This window comes from Xiphophorus couchianus, chromosome 23 (genome assembly GCF_001444195.1).
Source record: "Xiphophorus couchianus chromosome 23, X_couchianus-1.0, whole genome shotgun sequence".
In the NCBI taxonomy this organism is placed as follows: Eukaryota; Metazoa; Chordata; class Actinopteri; order Cyprinodontiformes; family Poeciliidae; genus Xiphophorus; species Xiphophorus couchianus.
Window position 1 is genome coordinate 20000205 of NC_040250.1, and position 25429 is coordinate 20025633.

General features: G+C 38.9%; 1 protein-coding gene across 5 annotated transcripts in view; it reads left to right on the forward strand.

The window, feature by feature from the left end:
* gria3b (glutamate receptor, ionotropic, AMPA 3b) overlaps window positions 1-25429 on the forward strand; it is a 112169-nt gene that overhangs the window by 57773 nt on the left and 28967 nt on the right. For 4 of the 5 annotated variants that reach the window (XM_028008728.1, XM_028008727.1, XM_028008726.1 and 1 more), the window contains 7 exons: window positions 11112-11165; window positions 13427-13588; window positions 14296-14463; window positions 14837-14941; window positions 18367-18465; window positions 21585-21791; window positions 23806-24179. In XM_028008728.1, the coding sequence (XP_027864529.1) occupies window positions 11112-11165; window positions 13427-13588; window positions 14296-14463; window positions 14837-14941; window positions 18367-18465; window positions 21585-21791; window positions 23806-24179 (1169 nt within the window). Of the gene's footprint in view, window positions 1-11111; window positions 11166-13426; window positions 13589-14295; window positions 14464-14836; window positions 14942-18366; window positions 18466-21584; window positions 21792-21880; window positions 23166-23805; window positions 24180-25429 lie in introns of those variants that run through there. The other variant, XM_028008730.1, reaches the window with a different exon arrangement.

Sequence of the window (25429 nt, forward strand, 5' to 3'; positions counted from 1 at the left end):
ATTCTGGGGAGTTTCAGCTGACACATCTTAAAGTATAGGGCAGGAGTTTTTATAAGGTAGTCATGTATAAAAAAGGCAAACACCATCAAAGTTAAGGTTAGAAAGCAACACCAGATGCTAGCAGAATAATGAAAGTGTCACGCTGACTTTCTGTATCACTGCACGTGTTTTGTAGAAGTTTTGATACTTCCTAATATCATGACTAATGTCAGATTAGACACACTAATTCTACCTGTCGAAGATCAGGGTGGTGTTGCATGACTGATAAACACCTTCTAGCCTAAGCTCTGGAGGTCTCAGTGTGAGCAGCCATTTGGAGAGACCACAGATGATACAGCCTGCTTAATCCCTCTCTGAAAACCCGAAACCCACCACTCGTTCTCCGATCACATCAATTGCCGGAGGAGCAAATGAAAGGTCCACCGGTTCTTGTCGTACAGGGAAACACAATTACCATGAATAGATGAGTGGCTATTATTTCTTGCATCTCCTCTATTTGCGTGGCTCACTCCATCCTTCACTGCTTGCTTCTGCTGGGTTATGCTCCAGAATTGGATTCTGCTGGTTAGCATTCATTTAGACATTAGCTTCTGTTTACCTCACAATATCCCCTCAACAACCATTATTTTCACTTGTTTCTTATGAATCTAATTTGATCCCAGAGCCACCGTTAAAAACAGAACTGCTGATAGTGTTAATTTGCTGTGTCTAATTTAATTCTCGAATTGCAGATTTCCTTCCCCTAACAATCCTGGGAACAGACAGATTTTCTTCCCCCCGGTTTGTGTTAACAACAAGCTCAGGCTTTTAAGGCAGAATTAGAACATTCATTAGAAATCACATGCGATGCATATTAACAGTAATGTGTGTAACTGCTTCTATCATGCAAACCGTTACGATGCTGGGCAATAATCTGTTTGAAACGCTCCTGTTTCAGTTAGTGTACTCATTAATAATGAAATCGTTTTCTCTGCGAACGCTGCTCTTCTTTGCAACCATTGTCATTGCACATTTTTGCTCTCTAAAGTTTGTTTTTGCACACTGAGCTGAAAAGAGACGTTCTTACAGCAGCTAACCTTCAAAGCAGCTGTGTGCTTGGTTTTGCCCCTTCGTTCTGCGACAGCCTCAGCATGGGGGCTCCCTCCCTTTTTTTTGGGAGCTAATTGGAATAATCCGTCCAGCTCTGGCAATATAAATGAGTCACAGGCATTCAGGGAAGCTGCTGGACTTCTCTCTGTAGTTCCCCCCCTATTGGGCCACACCATTATACTCTGAGTCAGGAATGAACTGTGTCCCATTAGGGAAATCACACCAAAAATGGCACCCACTGTCAGCTATGTGGAGACCTGTGGCTTCTACCTGCTGCTGTGGCTCTATTAAGAAGCGATTGCAGACAGATACAGATACATTGGCGGCAGACGGGTGAGAGGGTTTGAGCAGCCGGGATCAGTGTCCGTGTGCTGTAATGCTGACTTGTCGCTTTATTCCGTCAAGGTCATTGCCCGTCGAGAAGGAATCAGAAGGTGGTGCAGATTCAGCAGCCCGACTGCTGAGCGAAAAGAGAATGTTCTCAGTGGTTTAGTTTTATGATTTAATTGTAAGTAATCCCCCTGCAGAATAAATGTCTTTATGCCAGCTGCTGAAGCTTGTGGAATGTGAGGATATGTTGAATAGGCAAGTTTGAGCTTGCAAAAATTGATACAATTGTTCCACAGCAGAAAAAACCTCTGTGAATGAGCGCCACAGTTTATCCAGTGATTGGAATGCTGCATGTTCTATATTTTAGAACATTTTAGAACAGAATTACATAGTATATGTGTTTGGAAAATGAGCGTTTAAATGGTGATGTTCATTTGTGTTCAGCTGCCTTTACTCTGACGCCTCTAATTAACTTGCAGTGCAACCATCTGCCTTCAGAAGGCAAGTTAGTGAGTAAAATCAATGGTGCGTATCAGTTAGAACACATATTTCTGTTAGAGAACATTTGTGATAAAATAATAACACGAAGCACAAGGAAAATAGCAAACATGAGGAAAATAGCAAACATGTCAGGGATAAAGTTGTAGAGATTATGTTTTCCCTTTATAATAAGAAATGCATTGTTGGTTCCTGAGTGTGTGATGTTTTCAAACTCCTAGCAGTGTGAAAGAAAGAAAGCGTTAGTTGGCATAAAGTTAATGATTGAAACCAAATAGTTGACGTCAGGTTGAGCTCAATTTTAACAAAACATTTGTCCTTAAAAAAGCATGGACAATTAACTCCATTTATATTTCCAAAATTAACACTAAGTGAACTAAGTAGACCAACAGATGTGAGGACCTGGAAAGTCCTAACTGTGACTGGAACATGATTGGTCAAATAAGCATTCTTAATAATAATGATGAACCCTATCACAAAGTATTCATAATGTATTGTTAAACTCATTGTGAAATGAACTTATGTTCATTTCTGCTAATTTTCTTCTTCATACAGTTGCAGAGCGGGCATTCTGGTATTTTCATCTAATGACTCTAATTAAGTAATTATTAAAACTGTGGCTCATTGATTTTCTGGTGGGGCAATCACTTAATGAATTAGTTATTTTAGTTTGTGCTCTGAAGATGATGAAGGGCTCATCAGGCTCACTGTACACAAAACATTGCCTCTTTTAAAATCCGAGCACATCCGCCTGTGTGTTATTTATACTGGCTCCATTTTTACGTTTGGCATGATGTAACGACGTACCAAGACACATATTTACATACTGCTGTGTCAGGCCACGTTTTAAGAGCTCAGTGAGTTGCCCAGTAAATGTGCTTTGGGATGCTGAGCAGAAAGCTACACCAGCGCCATTATCATTTTATGCTGTAACAACCAGTTTGGATTTATCACCTTCAGGACTTCTCCATCAGTACTGTTCTTCAGATAAATTACCCCAATGGCCGTGTTTCCCAAAACCCATTTATTGAATCTTGGAGGTTGGTGGCGTTATTAAGTGACAAGAATGTGACATTAAAGATTGATTGTAAACAAGAATCATTTTTGAGTATATATTAAGAAGTGGTTACACAAAGATTGCTCTCTTGCAGCTGTGTTTGAGCATTTATATTTTCACATCTGTCTGCAGCATGTATGAGATTTCTCATATCTGTTTAGATGGTCCTTGCTGGCCCACTTTCCTCAAGGGATTGATGTGTTGGAGCCTGTTCAGAAGCAGCAACCTGCTTGTCATTTCTGTAAAGAAAGGCAGAAAAAACTAAAGAAAAGAAGAAAAAATAATAACTGAGGACAAGCCCAGGGCGAGCAAGCTGTTCAAAGAAAGGCAGACAATGAGCTCTGTGCCAGCCACAAAGCTGTATTTTAATGCAGGAAAAAAAAAGACAATAAGAACTGAACTGGGTTTTCAAAGAGAATGTAAAGAAAGTAGGTGCTTTGGGGGATTTGTTGGTCTAGCCTTCTGTTGCCTGTAGAAGCTTCAATGTGGTCATAAGGAATGGGCTGGAATGTGATGATGTGAATGAAACAAAATCAAAAACACCACAATCGCAGTGCTACAGATGCAACACTAACTTGTCTTGCACAAGACAAGACATTTTATTTCTATGCAAAGAGTTAAAATATTTCTGCACTGAAAATGTATGAATAGAAGCTATAAGCTGAAATATTTGAAATTAATATCATAATCTGCTTTAATACATGTAACTTCATGTATTTAAGTCTACTGGCTGGATGAAAATGTTCATTTCAATATATTGTAACACGGCCCATGAAGTTGTAAAGTCATTTTGCAGCTATCTTTAAACGTTTAATTGTCAGGTTTTTCAGTTGCTTGAAAAATTAGTTTTCATTCTTTGACAAGTTGTGCATTTTGGGGGGGAGTCAGGTTGTTTCGCAATCAATTAGACTGTTAACAGGAGGACATCAGTAGAGTATGAACAATGTAGTAACATGATTATTGTTTTTAAAGTCACAGAGGCTTCAATGAGATACGCTAAAAGACAGAAAACAACAGAACATGGTGAACATATTAATAACACATTTCTTTCATTAACCATTTTTGCACACTCATCATGCAACATCACAAACACTCGGTATCATAACTTTGTTTACTTGTATTAAAAATGTTCCATCATTTACCTGTAGCGGTAGTAACAGCTTTTAACTTTGTCATGTATTGACTAAAAAACATTTTTTTCTTTGTATTAAGGTACATCTGTATTCAGAGTCTCAGAGTTTTGTTGGAAGATTTAGACAAATTTATAAATGTATACGAAACAACGAAACATTAAATTTTAATGCATTCTCAAATACATTTTTTTAATACATTGATATTAGTTGCAGTGAAATAAACACTATGAAATATTTTAATTGTTAACAGTTGAAAATGCAAAACAGGATTCTGATAAATAAATGAAAAAAATATGTATAAATGCTTTGTTCCTGTCTGCAATGCATCATTCATATTTCTGGAACATTCTGGAACAGGAACACATAATCCACCCAGTATTCTGAATCCTGTGCTTTTATGAGTTGCAGAAGTTTACATATATTTAAGTTTTTACTGTGAAAGTTTGCATGAAGTTGCTACTCAGTTCATCTGCATCATTGACTTTTTTTTTTGACAAAACAGAGCCTCATCAAACTGCTTCAGGCATAAGGTTTTGCATCATTATTTTGGCTGTCATGCCAAGTATAAGTTGACCTTCACCTACAAAGTAGGTATTATTAGAAATGTGATAAACAGATTAACTAGATCATTCTGAATCTTCCAGCCATTTGGATAAAAAATAACTTTCTTTGCATTAGCCACAATAGGGAGCAAGTAGAAGTACTCATTCCATTAAAAGTAGACAAGAACACCTTCAAAAAGTTCCCCTTGTACTGTTTTAACATTTCTGAAATACAGCTAGACTTAAGACTTGCAGTTGTGTGTTTGATATATAAACAACCCAGATTATTTGACGGCATGATGACAAAATATGTTTCAATTCTTGCTTCTTTTTTAGACTATTTCTTTTTTGACCACCTACGTCCTGCTGAAATGTCTTAGTTGACCCTTTTAACAGCACAAATTTCTGCTGTTGGAGACTAATAAAGCAATCTTGACTGGAAAATATGAAAAATGGAAGATTCCGGCCTAATGCCTCTTTTGGAAAAACACTTCTGATTTTAACTTTATCTTATCTCCCCTTTGTCTTCTTGAGGAGTGCTCTGGATGGGTCCTTCATGCTTGATACATACTGCTTTAAAATCGCTTGCAGTAACCTTCCCTGTTGAGGACCATTTACAAACTGTGATTAAAGAATTAAATAGGATTAAAGTGTTATCATTAAAGAGAAAGTGACCCGCTGACTCAACATTTGAATGAGAGGCTGAGACGTTCTGTGAGATTTTATTATGTTTCTAGGACTGCACAGGAACAAAGTGTAAATTAATAAAGCCTGTGACCCTGGGAAACCTTTATTTTCACGTTATCAGGCGTGAAAAATTACCCAGATCGTTTTCAGTAAAAACGAGATAGGCTATCTTAGAATTTCAAAATTTTGGCACACAAACATGAGCCGCGGTGTCAAACGATTTCTTCCCTTCAACACGCCCCACCCCAAATTGCTCTTATATCTCCAAGGAATGGCGAGATGTTATCTGAATACAAGTCATGTGCATCTAAAACGCTCTACAATGAGGGGGAGGCCAACGCTTCTGCCACTGTCTGTAGGGGCATAAATCACTGCAGCCAGGGAAAAAAAACATCCCAGCCACAGCCGGCTGTAAATTAAGCTAGAGTACTCCAGCAAGAGCACCTCTGCAAGAGCCTTGAAGTAAAAATAGGGACAGAAGAGAGGAAAGTCCTTCTGCATCAAAGGCTTACGGAGATCAGATTCAGCCTATTGTCCCAAACTGTGTTGAGTGCTTCACTTTGGTAGCTCACTGCAGAGCAAAATGAAATAGCAGTCAGGATGGCTTGTTATGGACACTTAAAAATGCAAATATAAATCATACTTTAAATTCAATGGGTTTGAATCAGAGTGCCCTGTTAGAGCAGTGATCCTGTTAGATTACTAAAATGAAAGCAGGATCAGAGTGGTTAAGACCTGCAGAGCCAAGATCAAAACTAGCCAACATTGGCAATGATCATACCATGATGCACCCTACTTACATTTTCTGAATATTGTATAGAGAATTATGCATTCATATCCTCTGTATCATATTAAATTATCTTCAAATGACAAACCAAAGAGGAGCTTTAATTGTTAAACAAGTCAGAGCTTTGTATTTATTGAATTTAGCAACCACTTTGAGGATTGACAATCATAATCAGACATCATTATTTATCTTATTCATCAGTAAAGATTAGTCATATGAAGTAGAACAATTTTATTTGTCTGTTTAAGATGCCACTGGTGGGCTAGGATTAAAGCTACATGCAATGGAACAGTTTTTTTTTAATATGAACAAATTGTGTGTAAGTAACAGGTGAAAACAAATCAACTTCTTCAGCTGCAAAAACTAGGTGGGGTAATGTCTGCTAACACTAAACACAAGATAATTGACTGGGGTAGTTGGCTTATTAATACTATCATGCAGTTAAGTTGGTATGCAAAACAATATTTACAGTGACCGCAAAACTGTTTGGATTCATTGAATCTTTTTGCATCTTGCACTTTATGAACATGAACCTTAATGTGTTTTATGAAAAAACACGTTTATGTTCCTTTTCAGTTTGGTAATTTATTTTATTTTGGTTCCTTTAATTTTTCAAGTGGTGACCTAAACTAATGACTTTGTTATTCACTCATCCTTCATCCACCTTAGCGATATTTATAAGGTTGTGAGAATCATTTCAGTCTGCCTTTTCCTGTGTTGCTGCTAAGTCTGCGGCGGAAAGGACATACTTTGTGGAAACGTTTCTAAAAAATCTGAAGCTGTAGTTTTACATTTGGCTCTTTCTGTCGGCTATAGGTCCCATTCATGGCTGGACAAAGGTGAAGTCAAGGTCAGATGAGTTTTCTTCCCTCGTGAGGCTTTAAAGAAAACTCAAATTCTGCAAAGTCTCCTTAAGCTGCAGAACAAAAGGTGGTGGAGAAAGCTGCTGGATCGATGTGCAAAAGGGGAAAATCATTCTGGGAAACAGAAGGATTTTGTTTTTGTTAGTGGTGGTGTGCATTTATGTTTGCATTCCAAAGACCACAGCAAAACAGACCACCTGAGAGTAATAGGATGATGGAAGATAATGACCAAGACACACAAAGACCCAGTGTAAGCTAATTTAAAATCGTCTTTGCTTCTAGTAAATATTGCATTGTGCTAAAGATTGCAAAAGAAATTATTCCAGGAAAAGCTCAATAATTTAAATCAAATTAGAGAATTGTGATCAATCATCTCATAAGAATTCAAAGCACTCTTTCCTATTCTGTGAATGATGATGAGCCAATATCTTATCTTAATCAGATCTGTCATAACACAGATCTCACAAAGCATAAGGGAGACATTCGCTCGGCTTTTTCTGGAATCATCTTCAAACAGCTCAGATCTGAAGTACCAATCAGTTAACGGTTTTGTACATAGACATCTACAGACATGAACCGATGAAAGAGTTTTATGGCCTTTCACCAATTTTGTGAAGCTCTGACCTGCGAACATCAATTTTAGGCAATTTCAGTTTTTCTATTTTGACCATCAACCATATTAACAAATACTTATGTTTGACTTTCTTCACATAAATGGAATGGTCTTAACCACAGACCACACATTGTTTCAGCATTGTGAAATAATAAAAAAAAAAGAATTACAGTCATGACATTTTAAACTTGTTCTAGTGTGTTAAATTACATACTGGCATGACTTGAATGATTAGCATGGTTAGCTTCTATATCTAAGTTTGTTTACCTCAGCAGTATTCTCTGATGAGGTAGTAAACTCTTACGTCAACAGTGAAATTTCCAAAACACTGTTAATGTTTTGTAATCTAGGTTGATCCATGGCAGAAGGAACTTAAACTCTTATAAAGGGAATAGGACAAAGTCACATTACCTGTTTAAATGTATCAAAAAGTCTGATTTCATTTTTAATCAACTTATCAATGAAAATAGAAAACTGGGTCTCCTATCCTCAGTAACAACTTCAACTCTGAGTGTTTTTAGGAAGATCTGTTTGCATTTTTGCACAGCTCAATCACTGAACAAGAAATTATTAGATTTTTAGTTTCAAATCACAGATCAGGGCCAGTCAAGCACAAAACCATCCAATTTTTTTCACCAGCTTTAATTTCTCATTGCGTCGCTGGTCATCTGTGCTTATTTACCCTGATGACAGGCTCTATGGTAGCATTGATCAAGCTCTATTGCAAAATGTTCCATTAAAAAGCTATCGCAAAAAGTACAACTACATTTGAACGCTGATATGTTGTAAAAAAAAAAAAAAAATCCATTAAACAGGGTTTGCTTGAAGCAATATTTTTAAGGTTTGATTAGGGTTAGACAATATGAGGACAGTAGATCAGAACGTATTAGGATATACTGAAGGTCTGCTAATACCTTATCATCCAGTCTTGCATGTGCAAATCAGTTTTATTTAAATCCTTTTTCATTCGCTTCATAAACCAGCATTACACCTGCTGTAATGCTCTGCTTGTGAAATTAAATCTGCTGGGCCTCACCTTGGCACTCAGACAACAATTTTGAGTCCCACACTGCCAGACCTGACACGGGGGGAAAAAATAAAGAAAAATAAACACAGATAAAATTAAATAATTAATGTAATACTTGCTAAAATAAGTCAGAAACACATCACAGATGTTCTTTGGATCATGGGGACTTTAAATCATGTGTTCTATTCCCTGTGTTTGTTATTGGTGTTATTTTAAAATAAAACAGGACATGATAAATAATTATGAACTTAAACATAAAGCCAAAGTAAACGTATTCATATTAGAAAAACGCTTTTACAAAAGATCTGAGGGTTCTGCATGGCTTGTGGGGAAAAAAAGTGCATTATTTTTGCCATATCGGCAAATCCGCTTTAATTGAAATCCACTTTAGAGCGGGCAGAATTAGCTGGAGCGCTCACTGAGAATTACTCCCTCAGTATACAAACTGAATGGGTGCTGACTGTTAATGTGTCTTAAGATACTAAACCTTCCTTCAGGAACCACTTTAAAAACAATTGGTTACTGTTACTCTTAAGAGTGTCTTAACATAAATGTCCTTTTTACTTCTAAAACAACTGTTTCTTTATGTTGAAATAAGTATAGATTATTTGCTGTACACTTTTGTTTAGTAATGGTTCTTTAACACTTAAAATGAATGATTTTATATAACATAGACCAGTCGTTTAGTGGTGCAGTGTGTATGTTTTAGCCTGAATCAAATCTTGCTGACTGGTTATTAAAAGAAGTTGAGGGAAAAGGGTTGTGTGTCCTGGCTGGAGGTGCTGTGTATATCCGCTGTCATCAGTGTCTTGCTGTACTTCATCCCAAGGTTGCTTTATGTAGCTGTTGCCAGTCTGGCTGTGGGCTGCAGGCATGCAAGCGGTGAAGTCTTTCTATGCTCTGCTCCAGAGCAGGTGTGAGGAGGCTTACAGCCAGAGTCAAGGTTAGCACACACAGAAAGGAGTGTGGAGCCCTGGGCTTTGGCTGCAAAAATGCAGCAGTGCTTGAAATACATTACACTAGGTAGATATGTGATTAACTGCTCCATCTAAGTCGTTAAAAGCATTGCAGAAATGTATTTCCATGACATTTTCTGTCACTTACTCATTAGAAATGAGACTGATGGGATCTAAAAGCCAACTCCTTGCTATTTCAGCATCGTAATCAGTTTATTTCCTCTTTGTTTCTGTTTCATTCTTTTGGTTTGTTCCCATCTGTCTGACATCATGCGCCGTTGGAGGTGCAAAGCCTTAATGATGAGGAAGCTGTCAGAGAATGCTGACCCATCAATACAGACTGAGTGAGAGGTTTTGTGTGGTTGTGCTCCCTCATGTGCCATTCTTGAAAAGCACCGCTGACATTTTTCCCCGTTGTTAACAACTGACTGGTGTCTACAGGGAGGCAGACAAGTGGTTTATTTTATCCTTCAGGTTGCTATGCCTAAGCAAGGGTGAAGTTCAAATTGCTTCACGCTACTGTATACCAGCATGTCCAAAATCTGCTAAGATTATCGGAGTTGAGGCAAATGTTGTAATTGCAGCTGAAATGAGAGCGAAAACCTGAGCTGCAGGAAAACAAGGGTACCTTTCATCACTCGCTCCCATTCTGTGGGAATGCTGTAAACTATCCCTTGTAACAAATATCCTGTGTCCTCGGCTTAACACGCAAACTCAAACATGATAAACCGACAGTTTGCTTTAGAACCAGAGCCTGAGCCAAACATGCTGATTTTGGTGTAAACTGGTGTTGCTGTGTTTGTAAAGAAGAAAACCTTGATCTATACAAACTTCATCTCTGTGGTCTTCACTCGCTCGGAAGTCAATCGGAGGAAGACGGAAAACTTGGGAAAAAACAGACGGCACGAGGCCCTGGCTGAGCAGTCTGACCAGGAGCAGCGCACAGAAAGCCGGGCTATTATAAGGCTTTGCCGGCGGGTTTACAGACTCACCAAAATAAAACAAAAATAAAACATGGAGTAAGAAAAATGATAGCATATGGTTTTTACGGCTGCAATGAGAGTGAAACACCGCTTACTATTTTCAGACAAGCTGCGTAGGTTAAAGCATGCTGTTCTTCTCCAAAGGTGTGATATTTTCAAAGCATAGTGTGATCCACGTCTTATTGCCTCACTGTAAATTTCTTTGAAATACTTTTTCCCACATTTCCACCTTAAGACCAGCAGCTGTAAAAGATTCCTCCGTGAGCTGTGAAAGACTTCAAAGCAAGCTGAATATTCAACGAGGCTCCACGTTGTTCTTGTTTCTGCCTTATTATCATTTCCTCTTTAATGAACACTTCCTGCCTCCCCGCTTTCTCCTGTTCCATTAGAGAACTTTGCTTTGTTTAAACTCCTGTGACATCCGGTGCACTCGCGGGTCGTCGCTGCATTTACGGAGATTGTTGCACTCACTTACATTAGCCGCGACCCCCGTTCCCTCATCTCATGGGTGGTTTGCTGTATTGATGTTTTTTTTTTCTCCCACAGGTTGTGACCGCAGGGAAGAACAGCCATGGTTACCACTACATTCTGGTCAATCTTGTGAGTAATAACCATGCTGCTCCCCTGAGAGGGAGTGTAACCATTTTTTTTTTTTTTTTGCTACATGTAATAGAAAAAAATGTGCATACTCATAGTTGGGTTGCAGTATGTAGTAGGGAAAAAAGTGCTCTGCATGTTTTTCATTGCTCTGTAAATTTTTTGTTTGTTCTTTATGCTGTTCTGGTCAGAAGTTTGCATCTATTCAGCCCAGACATAAGATTACACACATATATACAGTATATAGCACCTATATATATATATATATATATATATATATATATATATATATATATATACAAGTCTAAGTTAGTGTAAGTTAGCTGGTTAATCAGAATGGTTCACAAAAGAAGGATTGCCTAATTTTAGCCTACTTTAATAATAAGGAGTTTTAATATGGATTTGGGACTATTTTCATGTTGGAACAAATAATTGTTCAATCATTAGAACCAAACAGTCATCCATTGTCTTTGTAAAAGCGAAGCAAGATACAGAGCAGGGATCTGAAACTCGCATAGCTAAGCAAGATTTTGACATGTCTTTTGGCACTTTCTAAAATTTAGAGGAGCCGCTGCTCCAAAATCTTCAGCTGAAATTTTGCAGCTTACAAGAACAATCCACGTGATGTCTGGGAAATTCTTTGCAATGAGAGATTGGAGTTATTTAAATCCAACGAGTAAGTAAGTAAAACTGTATTTACAAAGTGCATTCCAAGATAAAATTCACAGGAAAAAAGAGAGATGTGTTTTTAGCAGGTCTTTAAGGGAAGCCACTGAGTCTACTGCTCTCATAGTCAATGACAGGAATTATATTTGGAGGATTTGAAACTCGAGAAAACTGTGCCATCTGTCAAGCAAGGTGATGATGGCTGCTGATGGTGGTACTGGTGCACTGCAAAAAAATGGATAGGATATTGAGGAAATAGGACCATCTCCAAAAACATTTTATCTTCAATTTCAGCCAGCACATAGCCAGATGAAACGTGAAAAAAAAAAAAGATATTTCAAGTGTAGCAAATTGCTACTGAGTATTTATCCACACATTAGTGGGAGTTCATGTGTATACATTTCTCACTATGTGTGATGAATGGAAATCCACAACAAATTCAGGTTTCTGCACCCAAGACTTGTTGTGAAAATGTATTGAGGTGGTATTTTGTAATTATTCCAACCTGACAAAGAAAAAATCAAATGCATGATTAAAAATCCAAACCCTGCTGTCATAATACACTGCACAGTCACTGAGCATACTAATGGTTTATTAGATAAAGATGACTTAACCTTTTTGACCATCTTTCCTTATTTTCCCACACTCTGTGGAAGGAGTAGCTAATTTCAGCTTGTTATTAGCAGGGGAGTTTTTATAAATTGAAGGCTTGCTCTCACTTGGTGCCCTTTGTGCTGTTTCTCTGGCTGTAGAAGATGTGATTATGCAGGAGGCAGACACATGTTCTCACACACCATGAGCTCCCAATGTTGGGCCTTAGAAAGAAAACATCAATTTTACCATGAAAAGAACTAACTTTCATGGTTCTTGGGTGAAGAAGGCGATTTAAAGGCAGTGCATTTGGACCCGTTGTATACTGGAAAGCAAACATGGCAGCCAGCTAAAATATTTTGTCTTACATGATGCAACACAGACTCTGGATGGCTGCCTTTCTACAATGTTGAACAATTGATAAAGATACATTTTTGCCTTACATCCAAAGATACAAAGCTTTCTCATATGTTTTTGAAGGTGTTTAAACATCCTAGGTGTTTAGTGTATTTGAAACTCTGGTTCTTTTCCCACCTTGATGTGGTTCATTTGTGTAGATGTGAACACAACAATTACTCTAGAGTGGGAACCAAAATAACTCTGCAGTGATTTTTTTATGTGAACATGATCCAAACTCGATCCAACATAGCTACCAGGTGTGCATTGCAGCTTCAACCCAATGTTTTTGTAGTCATGAATGTGATGTGTTGTGTGATGCAGGAGAAAAACAAAAAAATAATGAAGACCGTTTGTCTTTCGAATAGAGCAAAAAGCTTGTGTCAACTTTCCAGATGTCTTTTCAAAATCTCTTTGGTATACTTTTCCGATGACATTGCCTTACATAATTTGATTTACGTATTAGTTTCTCGCTCGAAACACAGCCCCGACTTTCTGTCTTAACATTTGGTTCTTCTGCCCAATAAACAAACGAAAATCACATTTCTCAAAAAACAGCAAGTTGCAAGAGTGTCATCACTGACCCATTTCACTCCTGTGTAATTTTTTAGGGATTTTCGAATGTGAGTATGGGCAAAGTCATTGCTGGAGGAGCCAACATTTCAGGGTTTCAGATCGTCAACCCTGAGAACCCAATTGTGCAGCAGTTCAAACAGCGATGGGACCAGCTGGATGAAAGAGAATTCCCAGAAGCTCGCAACGCTCCTCTGAAGGTAGTCAGGCTTTTGCAGGGCTTTATTACATTGTGCATGCAGAACACGCCAGTCGTTCCTTCTGAAGTGATCTCCATCAGCTGTTCCTCTCTCATCCTGTTTGCCTTTATCATTCTTTTGCCCTCTCGCCTACCCTCCCTCGCTCTTTGTGGCGTCTTTGCTTTGCATTTCTCAGAGCAATCAATATATTGATAGGCAGTGCAAGCCAAGGTTATATTGCAGCTTCAATTTACATCTAATTAAACAATGATCAAGGAAGAAATGGATTTGGAATGCCATTTAATTAGATTTCGCCATGGTGTGGTGGTCAACAAATAAGTGGCTCAACCCCTCAGTGGTGAAAAGGTCAGGAGAAGTTGCAGGGTAAGTACGTGGGAGATAAAAATCAAACTTTTATCCTTTATTCACCACCTAACTCCGCAATAAAGTTTTGAATGAGGTCCTGACATTTAGATAAGTCCTTGATAGCTTAAGTTGCATGTAACCTACCAATAAGCAAGATGTCATAGTTTGCATTCACTCCAAACCACACAAACCTCACCGGCAGACACCAAAATGCTTTGAAGCACACAAACTGCCTCTTTTTCATCTGACTTCTCTCAATTTAACAGTCTCTCAAAGAATAAAAAGTCTTTTTGTTTTCACAGCACATTTGTTTCAGCATTGTATGTTCTCTTGTTTGTGTTTATCACTCTCTTTTTGGACAGTACACCTCTGCTCTGACCCACGACGCCATCCTAGTGATAGCCGAGGCATTCAGGTACCTCAGGCGCCAACGTGTAGACGTCTCTCGTCGAGGCAGCGCAGGAGACTGTCTGGCGAATCCCGCCGTACCCTGGAGCCAGGGCATAGACATCGAGAGAGCTCTGAAAACGGTAAGGAAGGAATATGGGAGGGAGTGGTAGGCTGAGACCAAACAGAGAAAAAAAAGCGGGCCTGGGAGAAGTAGTGATGCAGGGTTAGCATGATAAAGATGGAAAGTGACAGAGAGAAGGGGAGAGAGTGCAGAGCTATTCTCCGCTCTCTGCCTCCAGATATCTCTGTGCAGAGCTCACTCAAATCCAGGCCCTCATTACCATAAAACTACATCTTTTATTAAAGCGTATCCAGTTCATCATTTGATTAACGGACTGAGTGCGCTCCAGTTGCAAAATGGACACGGGCACCTTAATGCATTGCCAGCTATATCTGCAAAGTGATGCAAGCCTCCCACTTTTCCCCAGCTCTAAGTGTCTGTTTTTCCGTCAGGTCCAGCTGCAGGGGATGACTGGGAATATCCAGTTTGACAACTATGGCCGCAGGACCAATTACACAATAGAGATACATGAAATGAAAAAGGATGGGCCAAAGAAGGTAAGACCTTTTGCAGCTGTCAGAGCTACTTGGAATCATTTCCCTTAGCCAACATTAAAGTTAAAATGTTTAAGTTGGCTTGTATTTAGCAGCAAAACTCTACACCTTTGCATCCCCAGTACCTATTTAGAATATGAAAACTTTGTCAAACTAAAATGTTGCAATAATAATAATGAGGGATTTTACACTCTATTAGAAATAAAAAAATATATAAAACAGAACATGGGTATACTTGTAGGCCTGTATAAGAAAATGCAATGTACAAATGGTTTGTTTGTGCATTTGATCTAAAACCATTCATATGTGGCTTTAGATAAAAAGCTTTAAATCTTACTGGCACCTTAGCTGAGATTTACTCTTTAAAGTTCATGGACCGTCAAAGGAAATTAAAAGTATTGACCCCAAAAAAACTTTAAGAAAAAACTTTAAGATTACCATTATTTATTTGGAATATTTTGAGATGTCAGTAATTGTGGTTCCAGGCATTTATTTATAAAACATTTATTATTTTTCAATGTGGAATTAACAAAATGAACTAAAATTAAATGTTTTTTTGTAAAATTTCCAGCGTGGGTTTATGCAACTGCACTAAACGATGAATTTTATCTTAATGTATCTTTTTAAAGAGGTGCCACTAAGTAAGGGTATAGTTGTCAGCAAAAAAATACTCTTGTCACTTGTCTTGTCAATTTATTTTGTAATTTTTTTAAGCTTCTTTATTACAATAAGATTATAATTTTGTAAATAATGCCCAATTATTTCTAAAAAATAAAACAAATTAACCAGATGATCAGTCAAGTTCTCCATTCTCTGAACAAGTTCACAAAACAGAGGACTAATTAATTTCAAATGGACTTTTCTGAAAGTAATGTACCAAACCACAATGAATGCAGCCGGTCATGCTTTAGTCATGCATAAAACTGTCGAAGGCTGACGATGTTGAAATCCGACTTCCTAAAGCATAGCCTAAAACCTAAACTGTGATCTTACAAAGTTCTTTCAAGTCTTGGGACTTCAAAAGTCGATTTCATTAGCAGCTGTGTGGATCTTAAGGGTAGAAAAAATAATCCTGATTACTTTCTGAACCTCTGTTAGGTAGCAGCACTGATGAGGTAAAAGCAAGCATTAAAAGGTCCACAAATCACACCGAGCCTCCAATCTGACAGCTGAAACTGTGCTGTGAAAAATGGCATGGGGTTCCTGTTGCCGTGGGATAGTGCGGATATGATTTTGGTTCTCTCCTGACAGTAATTACCATTCCAATAACCAATTACAGTAAAAGGTATCCAAGAATTCCTCTGGCTCCTCTTCAAAATGGTAATTGCCAGTGGAGCGTTCGCATTATAACCAGAACCATATGATGACCTCTGGTTTTATTTCATAACCCTACTGAGATCCAAGAGGCAGCTGTGAATTTCTCCTTTGCCGGATAAGTGTAGGCTCAGTCTGATATGATGTGTGATTATGCTGCCTGCCTTGCAGGCGTCCAAAGCCCACACTTCAATTAGCTTTGCATAGCCCTCACCAACATCCCCGCACGGCCGAACAGAGGCAGAGAGAGCAGGGAGATGGATAGCGGGAGAGGGAGAAAGGAGGTCAGTGGGAGAACGTGGGGGAGGGAAGATCAGACAAGACGGGCAGCACTTTGTCAGGACCTGCAGCCTCAGCCACCCCGGTGACAGCTAGAGGATGAGGGTTCTTAGCTGTGACTGCCACGAGTGATGTATGAGCTGATATGTGTTGCACTTGCTTGGGGTGAGATCAGGACATACTTTCTGGAGCTCTTCAAGCTCCAACAGCTCCGTCCCACCAGCAACACCTCTGAAATATAACTGTCAGACAAATGGATGGGGTGAAAAAAAAGGAAGCATTTAAGAATTTTTTTTATTATTATTATTCTGGCAAATGCACTAAATACATTCACAGCTGTAAGCTCAGTTTGGAGTTCAAGTCTTAGAAGTTTGCTGTTTTCTAGCACCTCCTCTTGGAGCTGAAAGTTAATGCACTGTTGTACACCTGTTTGTCGAATTCAGTGAAAGATCTGAGGAACAGAAAAATGCTCACCAGATGTGAAGGGGAAACTCCCAGCCAGCAACACTGCTGGCAACTACATATGCAACACGTTTCATCATGAGCCAAAGCAGCCATTATTTCAGATGCGCAAACAAACACTTGACAGTGATTTGCCTTAAACATCTGCACAGCAGAATACAGACGGGCTGCAACAGGCGAGCTAAAGAAACTGTGGAGCCCCTGGAATAGTGTCCTTAATTATTCACTGTACATGCAGTTAGCTGGCCTGCGTATCAATAATTTACTATAAAAACCTGCAAAGCTGAAGGTGTAAAGGATATGTAAGGGATATTTCACAGGAGCTGCTTGGTTCCAGCACAAAAACAAAACCAAAAAATGAAATTTATAATCTTGGCACTCATCTATATGTTGAATTCAGAAATATTAAGTGTTCACTGTGTTCTTGGACAAATGTGGAGCTCTTGTTTGCCTGTTCTGAATTAGTAGTCCACTCGTTTGCTGCTATTTTAGTTGAACTTCAGGGTGGAAGCAGCATGCCTCAGGGATGTGTGCTGTTATTTAAATGAGTTTGCATCACTGCACAGTTCAAAATAATATATACCCCCTCTATGGTGCCTTTTAGAAGTATTCATATCCCCTGAATCTTTTCAAATTTTGTCATCTCACAAAAAGCATACCAATATGTTACATTGGGACCTAATGTGATAGACAAATAAAGCTCCCGCCTTTTCTTTTTTGCATCATTGATCCATTGCGTTGGACTGTGGCAGTAGAGAAAGTTATGTTTTGGAATTTGGGAGCTCTAAAATGTCTTTAGCATCTCAAGCTTCATGTACCTTAGCTAGAAGGATACTCTGGTAAGACGGGGTGAACACACCAAATGTGACTGAACATGGCTCTTTATGGGTTTAATATGTGTTCATTCCAAAGGGTCAGTGGCATGTTTGCACTCAAAAGAAGGAAAGCTCTAATTTCTGGACTATCAGTGATCAAACTTGGATGAAGCTTGAACAGTTGAATCACTTCTAGTTTCTTTGTGCACTATAGTGACGCTCCTGACATCTCTGACACAACCTGACTAGTGATCTACCCTCTGAGTGTCTTATTCTTAGCTTTTATATTAACTGCATTGAAACATCCATGTTTGTAAGTCACTTGGGATAAAAAAAAACATCTTCCAAATACATAAACAAACTTTCCTGTACTTCCTTAGGAAAGGTATCTCCACAGCATAATGCTACCTCCACCATGTTTCCCCATGTTTATAGTTTGGTTAGAGTGACATACAGACTTTGGGGAATTAATACTTTTGAACGGCACTGTCCATGTTCTCATTGGTGTCCTCATCAGTGTATTGGAATGTGTCGCTTACGGCTGATTTCTCTTTGCAGATTGGCTGCTGGAACGAGTACACAGGATTTGTAAATATTATGGATCCTCAGGTCAACATCTCAGAGGAAAACCGAACCATTGTGGTCACTACTATTATGGTACACTTTCCACGCAGTTTTAAGTGTTTCACGTATTCTGCCACTCGAGGTCATGGTGTTGATTCCAATGAGTGATACATTCTGTCCTGGACGGGTAGAACCACATCTTTTTTGTGTTGCTTTCCACCCACTCACTACATGTTGAAACAGTCGGCCCCAGATCAGCGAAGGTGGCGGTTTCGGGGGCGGGGGGAGTGTTTCAACTGTATCCGTGTGGGTGTCAAAGCATTTTGGTTTCCCATGTTTTAGTGGCCTGTCGTAGCAGTGACGTCACAATAAATGGTGTAAGTGATTATAGTTGACTCCATCAGTTACAAAAAACAAAGCAAAACATAAAACGCATACGTAAGTAGACCCGTCTGTCCTTTTCAAGTAAATGTTCAATGACACGTGGGACAGACTGACTGCAGAATGACGAGAGAATGATGCTGCAGTGGTTTCACAAGCTGGGCAAAGCAAAATAAACAGCATTGGAGAAGGATAAGTTGGTATGGCGGTTTTCCCAGTTATCACTTCTTCAATCTATTTTGTATTGCTCCTCCATGTGTTCTGTGTTGAAGTATATACTAACCCTAAGCACTTTAGTAAGCCACATTAAGAGAAATGGAGCACATTCTTAAGCTAATTTAATTCAACCAAATATTTCAGGCTTACTGGATGACTCATATCAGACACATTTTATTGCAACACAAAACATTTTGAGATGATGGAGAAAAATTTTCTGAAAAGCAGTAATTATCTTAAAAAATATATATATGTAAATGAATGAGAATCACACAGAAGTGAGAGGAAACAACTGAACATCTCCAGAGAAGGAAAAACAGACTGCCTGAGTAGAAAATACTCTGTGGATCCAGTGTGATGGGATACATTCAGCACAGAACAAACAAATCATTGCTCTCCCACTTGCACTCTAATTGTGTGTGGCTGTAATGACAATGCCGCCTCTCCTGAGCAGCCCTGTTGTTCTGTAATGACGATGTGCTCAGTTAGAGGAAGGATGAGCTGCACAAGTCTTTTTAAAAACGGAGTGAAACAACTGGCACGCTCCTGGTCTTCTTTTAATTATTGTTGTTATAAAGAATTTTTTTGTTGCTTGATTCTAAATGACAAATAGCAACCGGTTGATTTTTTTTTTTATTTATTAGCTTGTTTGCTTACTTATAATAGGATCATAGTTTATTATTAATCCATTAAGTGTTTTTTTTATTTAATTATTTATTTAATAATTACTAATTATGCAACAAAATGTTTTTTTTTTCATTTATTGAATAAAACAAACTGTGCATTGGTGCAGTGTGCTTGCTGAGTTAGCAGAGGCACTCTCTGATCCCTCTACTGTCACTGGCATTTACTTGTGAAACCCATTCCCCACCCCTGTTCTCATCCCCATTTTCCACTGAGCTGACCCATGCCTTGCCTACCAGTGACCCAACCTGATTATAAGAATAATGTGGCTGGTAAAATTTACAAATGTATATTTTTTTACACGTACAAAAAGTCACTGAGTTTGACTTGCAGATTAAAATACAGTTTACTACAGATCGGTTTGGCTTGGTGTCTGCTGGCTGTCAAGCCTTGATAAGAGCAGCCGAACCGTGTGATCATTCTGCTTTTATCACTGCATATTTGTGCATTAGCAGGCCATCATTTGTTTATGCACGACTGCATGGACATGTTTGTAGCTGCTAGTAATATATGGACTGTGTGTATGATTGTGCTTGGTGTGCATCTGTGGTCACGTTTCAAGGAAAACATTACAAGGACAGAGAGCAATTTCCCATGAATTAAAAATTTGAAACATACTATGGCTAGTTTCACACATGCCATGAGGTCAGGATCCGTTATTCCATGTTTGAGCACAGTAAGAACCATTTGGTGACATTTTTCCACAAACAAAGTTGAGATTTCAAACAATGTGTTTTCTGAAACACCCAACAGAACAACTCTTAAGACAAAAAACAGAACAAAAACAAAAAATATTTATATTTCCATTATTATTTTGTCCTCCACGTGATTCTTGGTCCCCCATGAGTTATAGCAAAGATTGTTGCAGAGGTCACACTCAGCATATTTATGTGAAAATTTTGGAAATATACATTGTCTTAAAAACTCATTGGTATTAATACCAAAAGCTCTACACTACAACTGTCGTTTTAGCATAATGATTTGAGGTTTGGGACATCGTGCATTATGCTGTTGGACATAGGCATAGGAAAACTGGTACAATACAGATATAAAGAGATACAAATTGTCAGCCACAAAGATCAAATTGTGTGTGGCATTATATATAATACCCAAATCATTACACTGTCACTGTCAGTCTAACCTGTAATATAAGGCATCCATGCTTTTATGTTTATACCAAATTGTATCCTTTAAATTTTATAGCTTCAATTGAAATGCATCGGACTTTGCCACATGTCAGTGTCTCAGTCCTTTGAGCCTGTGTTCACTGCAGCCGCAATTTTCTGTTGTTAGCTGTCAGTGGTGACACAAGGTGTTTTTCATGTTGCTGACACCAATCGTCTCCGAAATCGCAGATAGTTGCAACAAGTGGCTTCTTGAGATGTCGTTGCCTTTCTATTATCTTGATCCAGTCTACCCATTCTCCTCTAAATTATGGCATCAGCCATTTCTCAGTTACAGACCAGGCTGTCGGGCACCAACACCTGACCATGTTCCTCATCTTTACCACATCAAGATGCCTTAAATGTATGGAATTGCTGTGATGTAATTAGCCAAGTTGCTATTTGTATTGCCAAGCATTTGAACAGGGATACCTAATAAAGTGGCCACTGAGTGAGGATATATTAATATTTAACATCCTAATTATGAGAACAACCTTAACCCTGAACAGCAGGGGAAGTTTGAGGAAAAAGGTGGATTAAGAATTACTCATGGATTATGGAGTTAGAGGTTAGGAGGTCAGGGATAAAGAAAATCTCTAAGTTAAACTGCTCCAATGTCAAAAATACTTGTGTGTGTATCTTTTGTTTGTGTGTGTACGTGTTCGGTGTATGTGCATGTATTTGAACGCATGTTTGCATATTTCTGTATTTTTTATACGTGTACAAGGGCATAGGAGTGAATAAACCAGCATATGTTTGAATCAACAGGAAGCTCCTTATGTGATGTACAAGAAAAATTATATGCATCTGGAGGGGAATGACAGATATGAAGGCTACTGCGTCGATTTAGCATCTGAGATTGCCAAACATGTTGGAATTAAGTACAAACTGTCAATAGTAATGGACGGCAAGTATGGAGCCCGAGACCCTGAGACCAAGACGTGGAACGGGATGGTGGGTGAACTGGTCTATGGGGTGAGTACTGGGAGTCTCGATTCTGCTGATTACATGACAGTTTGCAAGGAACTTCAACATGAGAGGAGATCTCATTTTTCTGTCTTAAGGTGATCACCAAACCCGCGGTGAACTCATCAGCTCTTGCCCCAGTTCAAAGTCCCATGATGTCCCTTGAAGCTCAGCTGTGAGTGAATTTGTCAAATGCAGCCTGAAGCATTGGGGAGTTGGTGATCATCTTGAGACGGAGAAAATGAAATCATTTCTCAGTGCTGTTCATTGCAATTAATCCTTCTTGCTTAGTTTAGAAACTGTCTCTCTCCCTTTCTCTCCCTCAGTCGAAACAGAGGTAGGTACATGAAAACAATGAGTCCATATGGCAAACACACTGTAATCACTTTGATGAATGAAAGATTGTATGTCTTTGAAGTGACTGTGTAATTATGTTCAATGTTTCACGTGTTTGATGAATTATGCCAGATTCACAGCTGAGTAATCTGCTTTAGAATCAACAGCTAAATGATGGTTTGCGGTTTGAAGCAACAAGATCCATATGGCGCTGCGCTTCACAACCTTTTGCATTAAGGGCGGGGGTCACGGTGTGTTATACATCTGACCAGAGTCAGCATGGGCACTTGCAACACCTTAAGAATTTCCCAAATTATCCCAACCCCTCCCAGTCACCTTTTTTTGAGGCCTCAATAATTGAGCAGAGGCCAAATACAAAATACATGAGAGTCAGACCTCCTCGCTTGTTCAATATCCTTACTATCAGCTGGAGAGATTGCACAGTTTCATGTGCCAAATAATCTTTCAAATAGGAAAAGTCCACTCCCTGCAGATGAAAGTGGTGGGAAACTGATTCCAAACACATTGCAGTCAAGTCTTTCCAGCCCTGCGCCTTTACAGCAGGTGGGCTGGTTCTAATAATTTTGTACATTCTGACTTTTTGACCAGTAAATTAATTTGATTTTAGTTGTCTTTAAAAGGTTTGGCCCGAGGCTCCTCTTTATTGTTTTGTTTGCCTGGCCGTTGATTGAACACAGCACAGGAATTAAATGGTTATAGCCCACATCTTAGTGTTGCTTTGACAGGGTAAAGAAAACAGTCGTGTTTATTGGCTCTATTTGTGTCGCTCCTTGCTTCGACCTCATAAAAAGCAAACACTCTCCGCCTTGTGCTCCTTCAGTTCGATGTTTTCTTATTTTTTGACATGAAAAGGCAAACGCAGCACAATGTAACAATGGACGCTATTGTCTTTTCCCACACTTGCTTCTTTGAAGAGGAGCATTATTTAATTAATCACACACACACAGTATGCACTAACATTGTCTGACATGATTAATTATTTTCTTCTGCTTTTACAGAGAAAGCTGTTGTGATTTCTGAAAAAAAGGGCAGCACCACCTTCATTGGATTTGTTTTGATAGCGTAATGTGATTGAAGTAGCAGAGCAAAGGGAGAAGGAGATAAAGAGAAACAGCTTGGAGAAAAAAAAATACAGCGCCAGAATAAGCTGTTTGGGAAACCAAGTGGAAGACACTGCCAGTGCTTTCAGATGTCTATGTGCAGCAATGATTTTGCATTCTGCAGATAAAAATGTCTAATTAAACACATGCACAGTTTTTTTTCTGTGCTACTTCCGTGCAAAGATTCAATTTGGTGTTTTGTTTCTATATATCTGAAATTTTTTTTCCACTTTCTGCCTCATTTAGTCAAACATTGCTCAAATACCCGTCTGTCTCAATGGGTCATTTCCAAGCTGCCTCTCTCTCTGAGCTTTTTCTCTTTTCTACCTCCAAATAGAACAATATTTCTGTGTAAATTTTTGCTTCTCATTTTAGACCTTGCCTACATTTCCAGCAACGTTTTTGCTTTTCTATGTGATTCACCTTTTTTTTTTTTACAGCTCTCGTTAAAACAGAATTTTTTCTTAAAAGTCATATGTAAACTGAGATTTTAAACAGCTGCAGTCGTTCACACATACAATGACCTATTTCCCTAACATGTTCCCTGTGCATGTCCCTATTTCCAGAGGGCAGATATAGCCGTTGCGCCTCTCACCATTACTCTGGTTCGAGAGGAGGTGATAGACTTTTCCAAGCCTTTTATGAGCTTGGGCATCTCCATTATGATAAAGAAGCCACAAAAATCCAAGCCTGGCGTTTTCTCCTTCCTGGACCCGCTGGCCTATGAGATCTGGATGTGTATAGTGTTTGCCTACATTGGTGTGAGCGTGGTACTGTTCCTGGTCAGTCGGTTCAGCCCGTATGAGTGGAACCTTGAGGAGCAGGATGAGACCAAAGACCCCCAGACTCCCCCTGATCCTCCCAATGACTTTGGCATCTTCAACTCTCTGTGGTTCTCACTGGGCGCCTTCATGCAGCAGGGCTGCGACATCTCTCCAAGGTGGGTGAACTTCAGTAGACACCTAGTTAAGGGATAGAGTACAAATAAAAGTGTAATTTTATCTGGATTGTGGTCAGAGGTTTGCATGCAGAGCACAAATGTTGTATGAACAACATTTGTTGCTGGCAGAAGAAACAAAAAAAACTAAATGTTTTTTGAACCGCCCACACCAGTGTCGAAGTTTCTACCATCTAGCCTTTAATTTATTGGGAAATGTAATGATTTTGAGATGATCCTCCTTTATTATTATTCCATTCACTTTATTGGAAACACTAGTGCCACTCACAGGGAAAAAGTCCCTCTGCTTGACACCTCCATGACAAATGGTAAAATGTTCCTACATTTGGGAAATTCTCCTCAACTCCTCCAAACATTCTTCACCTCTTTCGGTAAAGTGTTTGCTCTCTCCATTTGTTTGGAGTGCGGTCAACCTGACACTACCATTATTTTTTTGTTCTGCACACCAAGGTAGTAACAGCTCTGAATTGACCATCTTACAATATGCAAGTATTAGTCCTCCCTGCCAGTGCAATGTAGTGTTTGCAGCTGTCTGTGGGATTTAAAGTGCAATCAAACTGAAAAGCATAGCTAGGCACCGTGTCAATACACACACTGGACGATTCATTGTGAAGTGTGCCAAAACAAACAGATCAGTGGACTTCAGCCAAGGGTAGTTCCTTTATAAGTGGTGGCACCTGATAAAAGGAGAATACTAAAAAGGTGTTGCACACCATTGATATGTTTTACCCTCTATAATGGGGGACGTCTGATGTATTTTATGTGAGACGCTCCATATAAACTCAATCCATTCCACCTTTTGTTTTTCAAACCCAGCTTGAGTTTTGAGAGCTTGGATTTATGGTTGGCTACCTCTAAGTAGCTTCTCTCCAACTTAAGACAGCCTCACTTAATATTAGTTAGGGTATATGCATGTATTTAAGTGCATGTATGAGTTTAGCCCCATGTTGATACGAAAAAATTAACAAATTAGTTCTTCAAATTCTTGTTTTAAATATTCACACATCTCATGTTTTTATTAGCGGTAAGCCAGGAATCATCATAACTAAGAAAAAAGTTTCAAAATATCTTTGTGTAATTGTGCACTAAATTACTGAAATACATGTATTTTTCATTAATATTCTAATTTATTGACGGAGTGTAGCTGACATTTATGCTAATGGTGATACACATGTTAACTTCTGACCAGAATTCTGCATGTTTTTCCTAACTGCACACTGTCTCACAGTTTG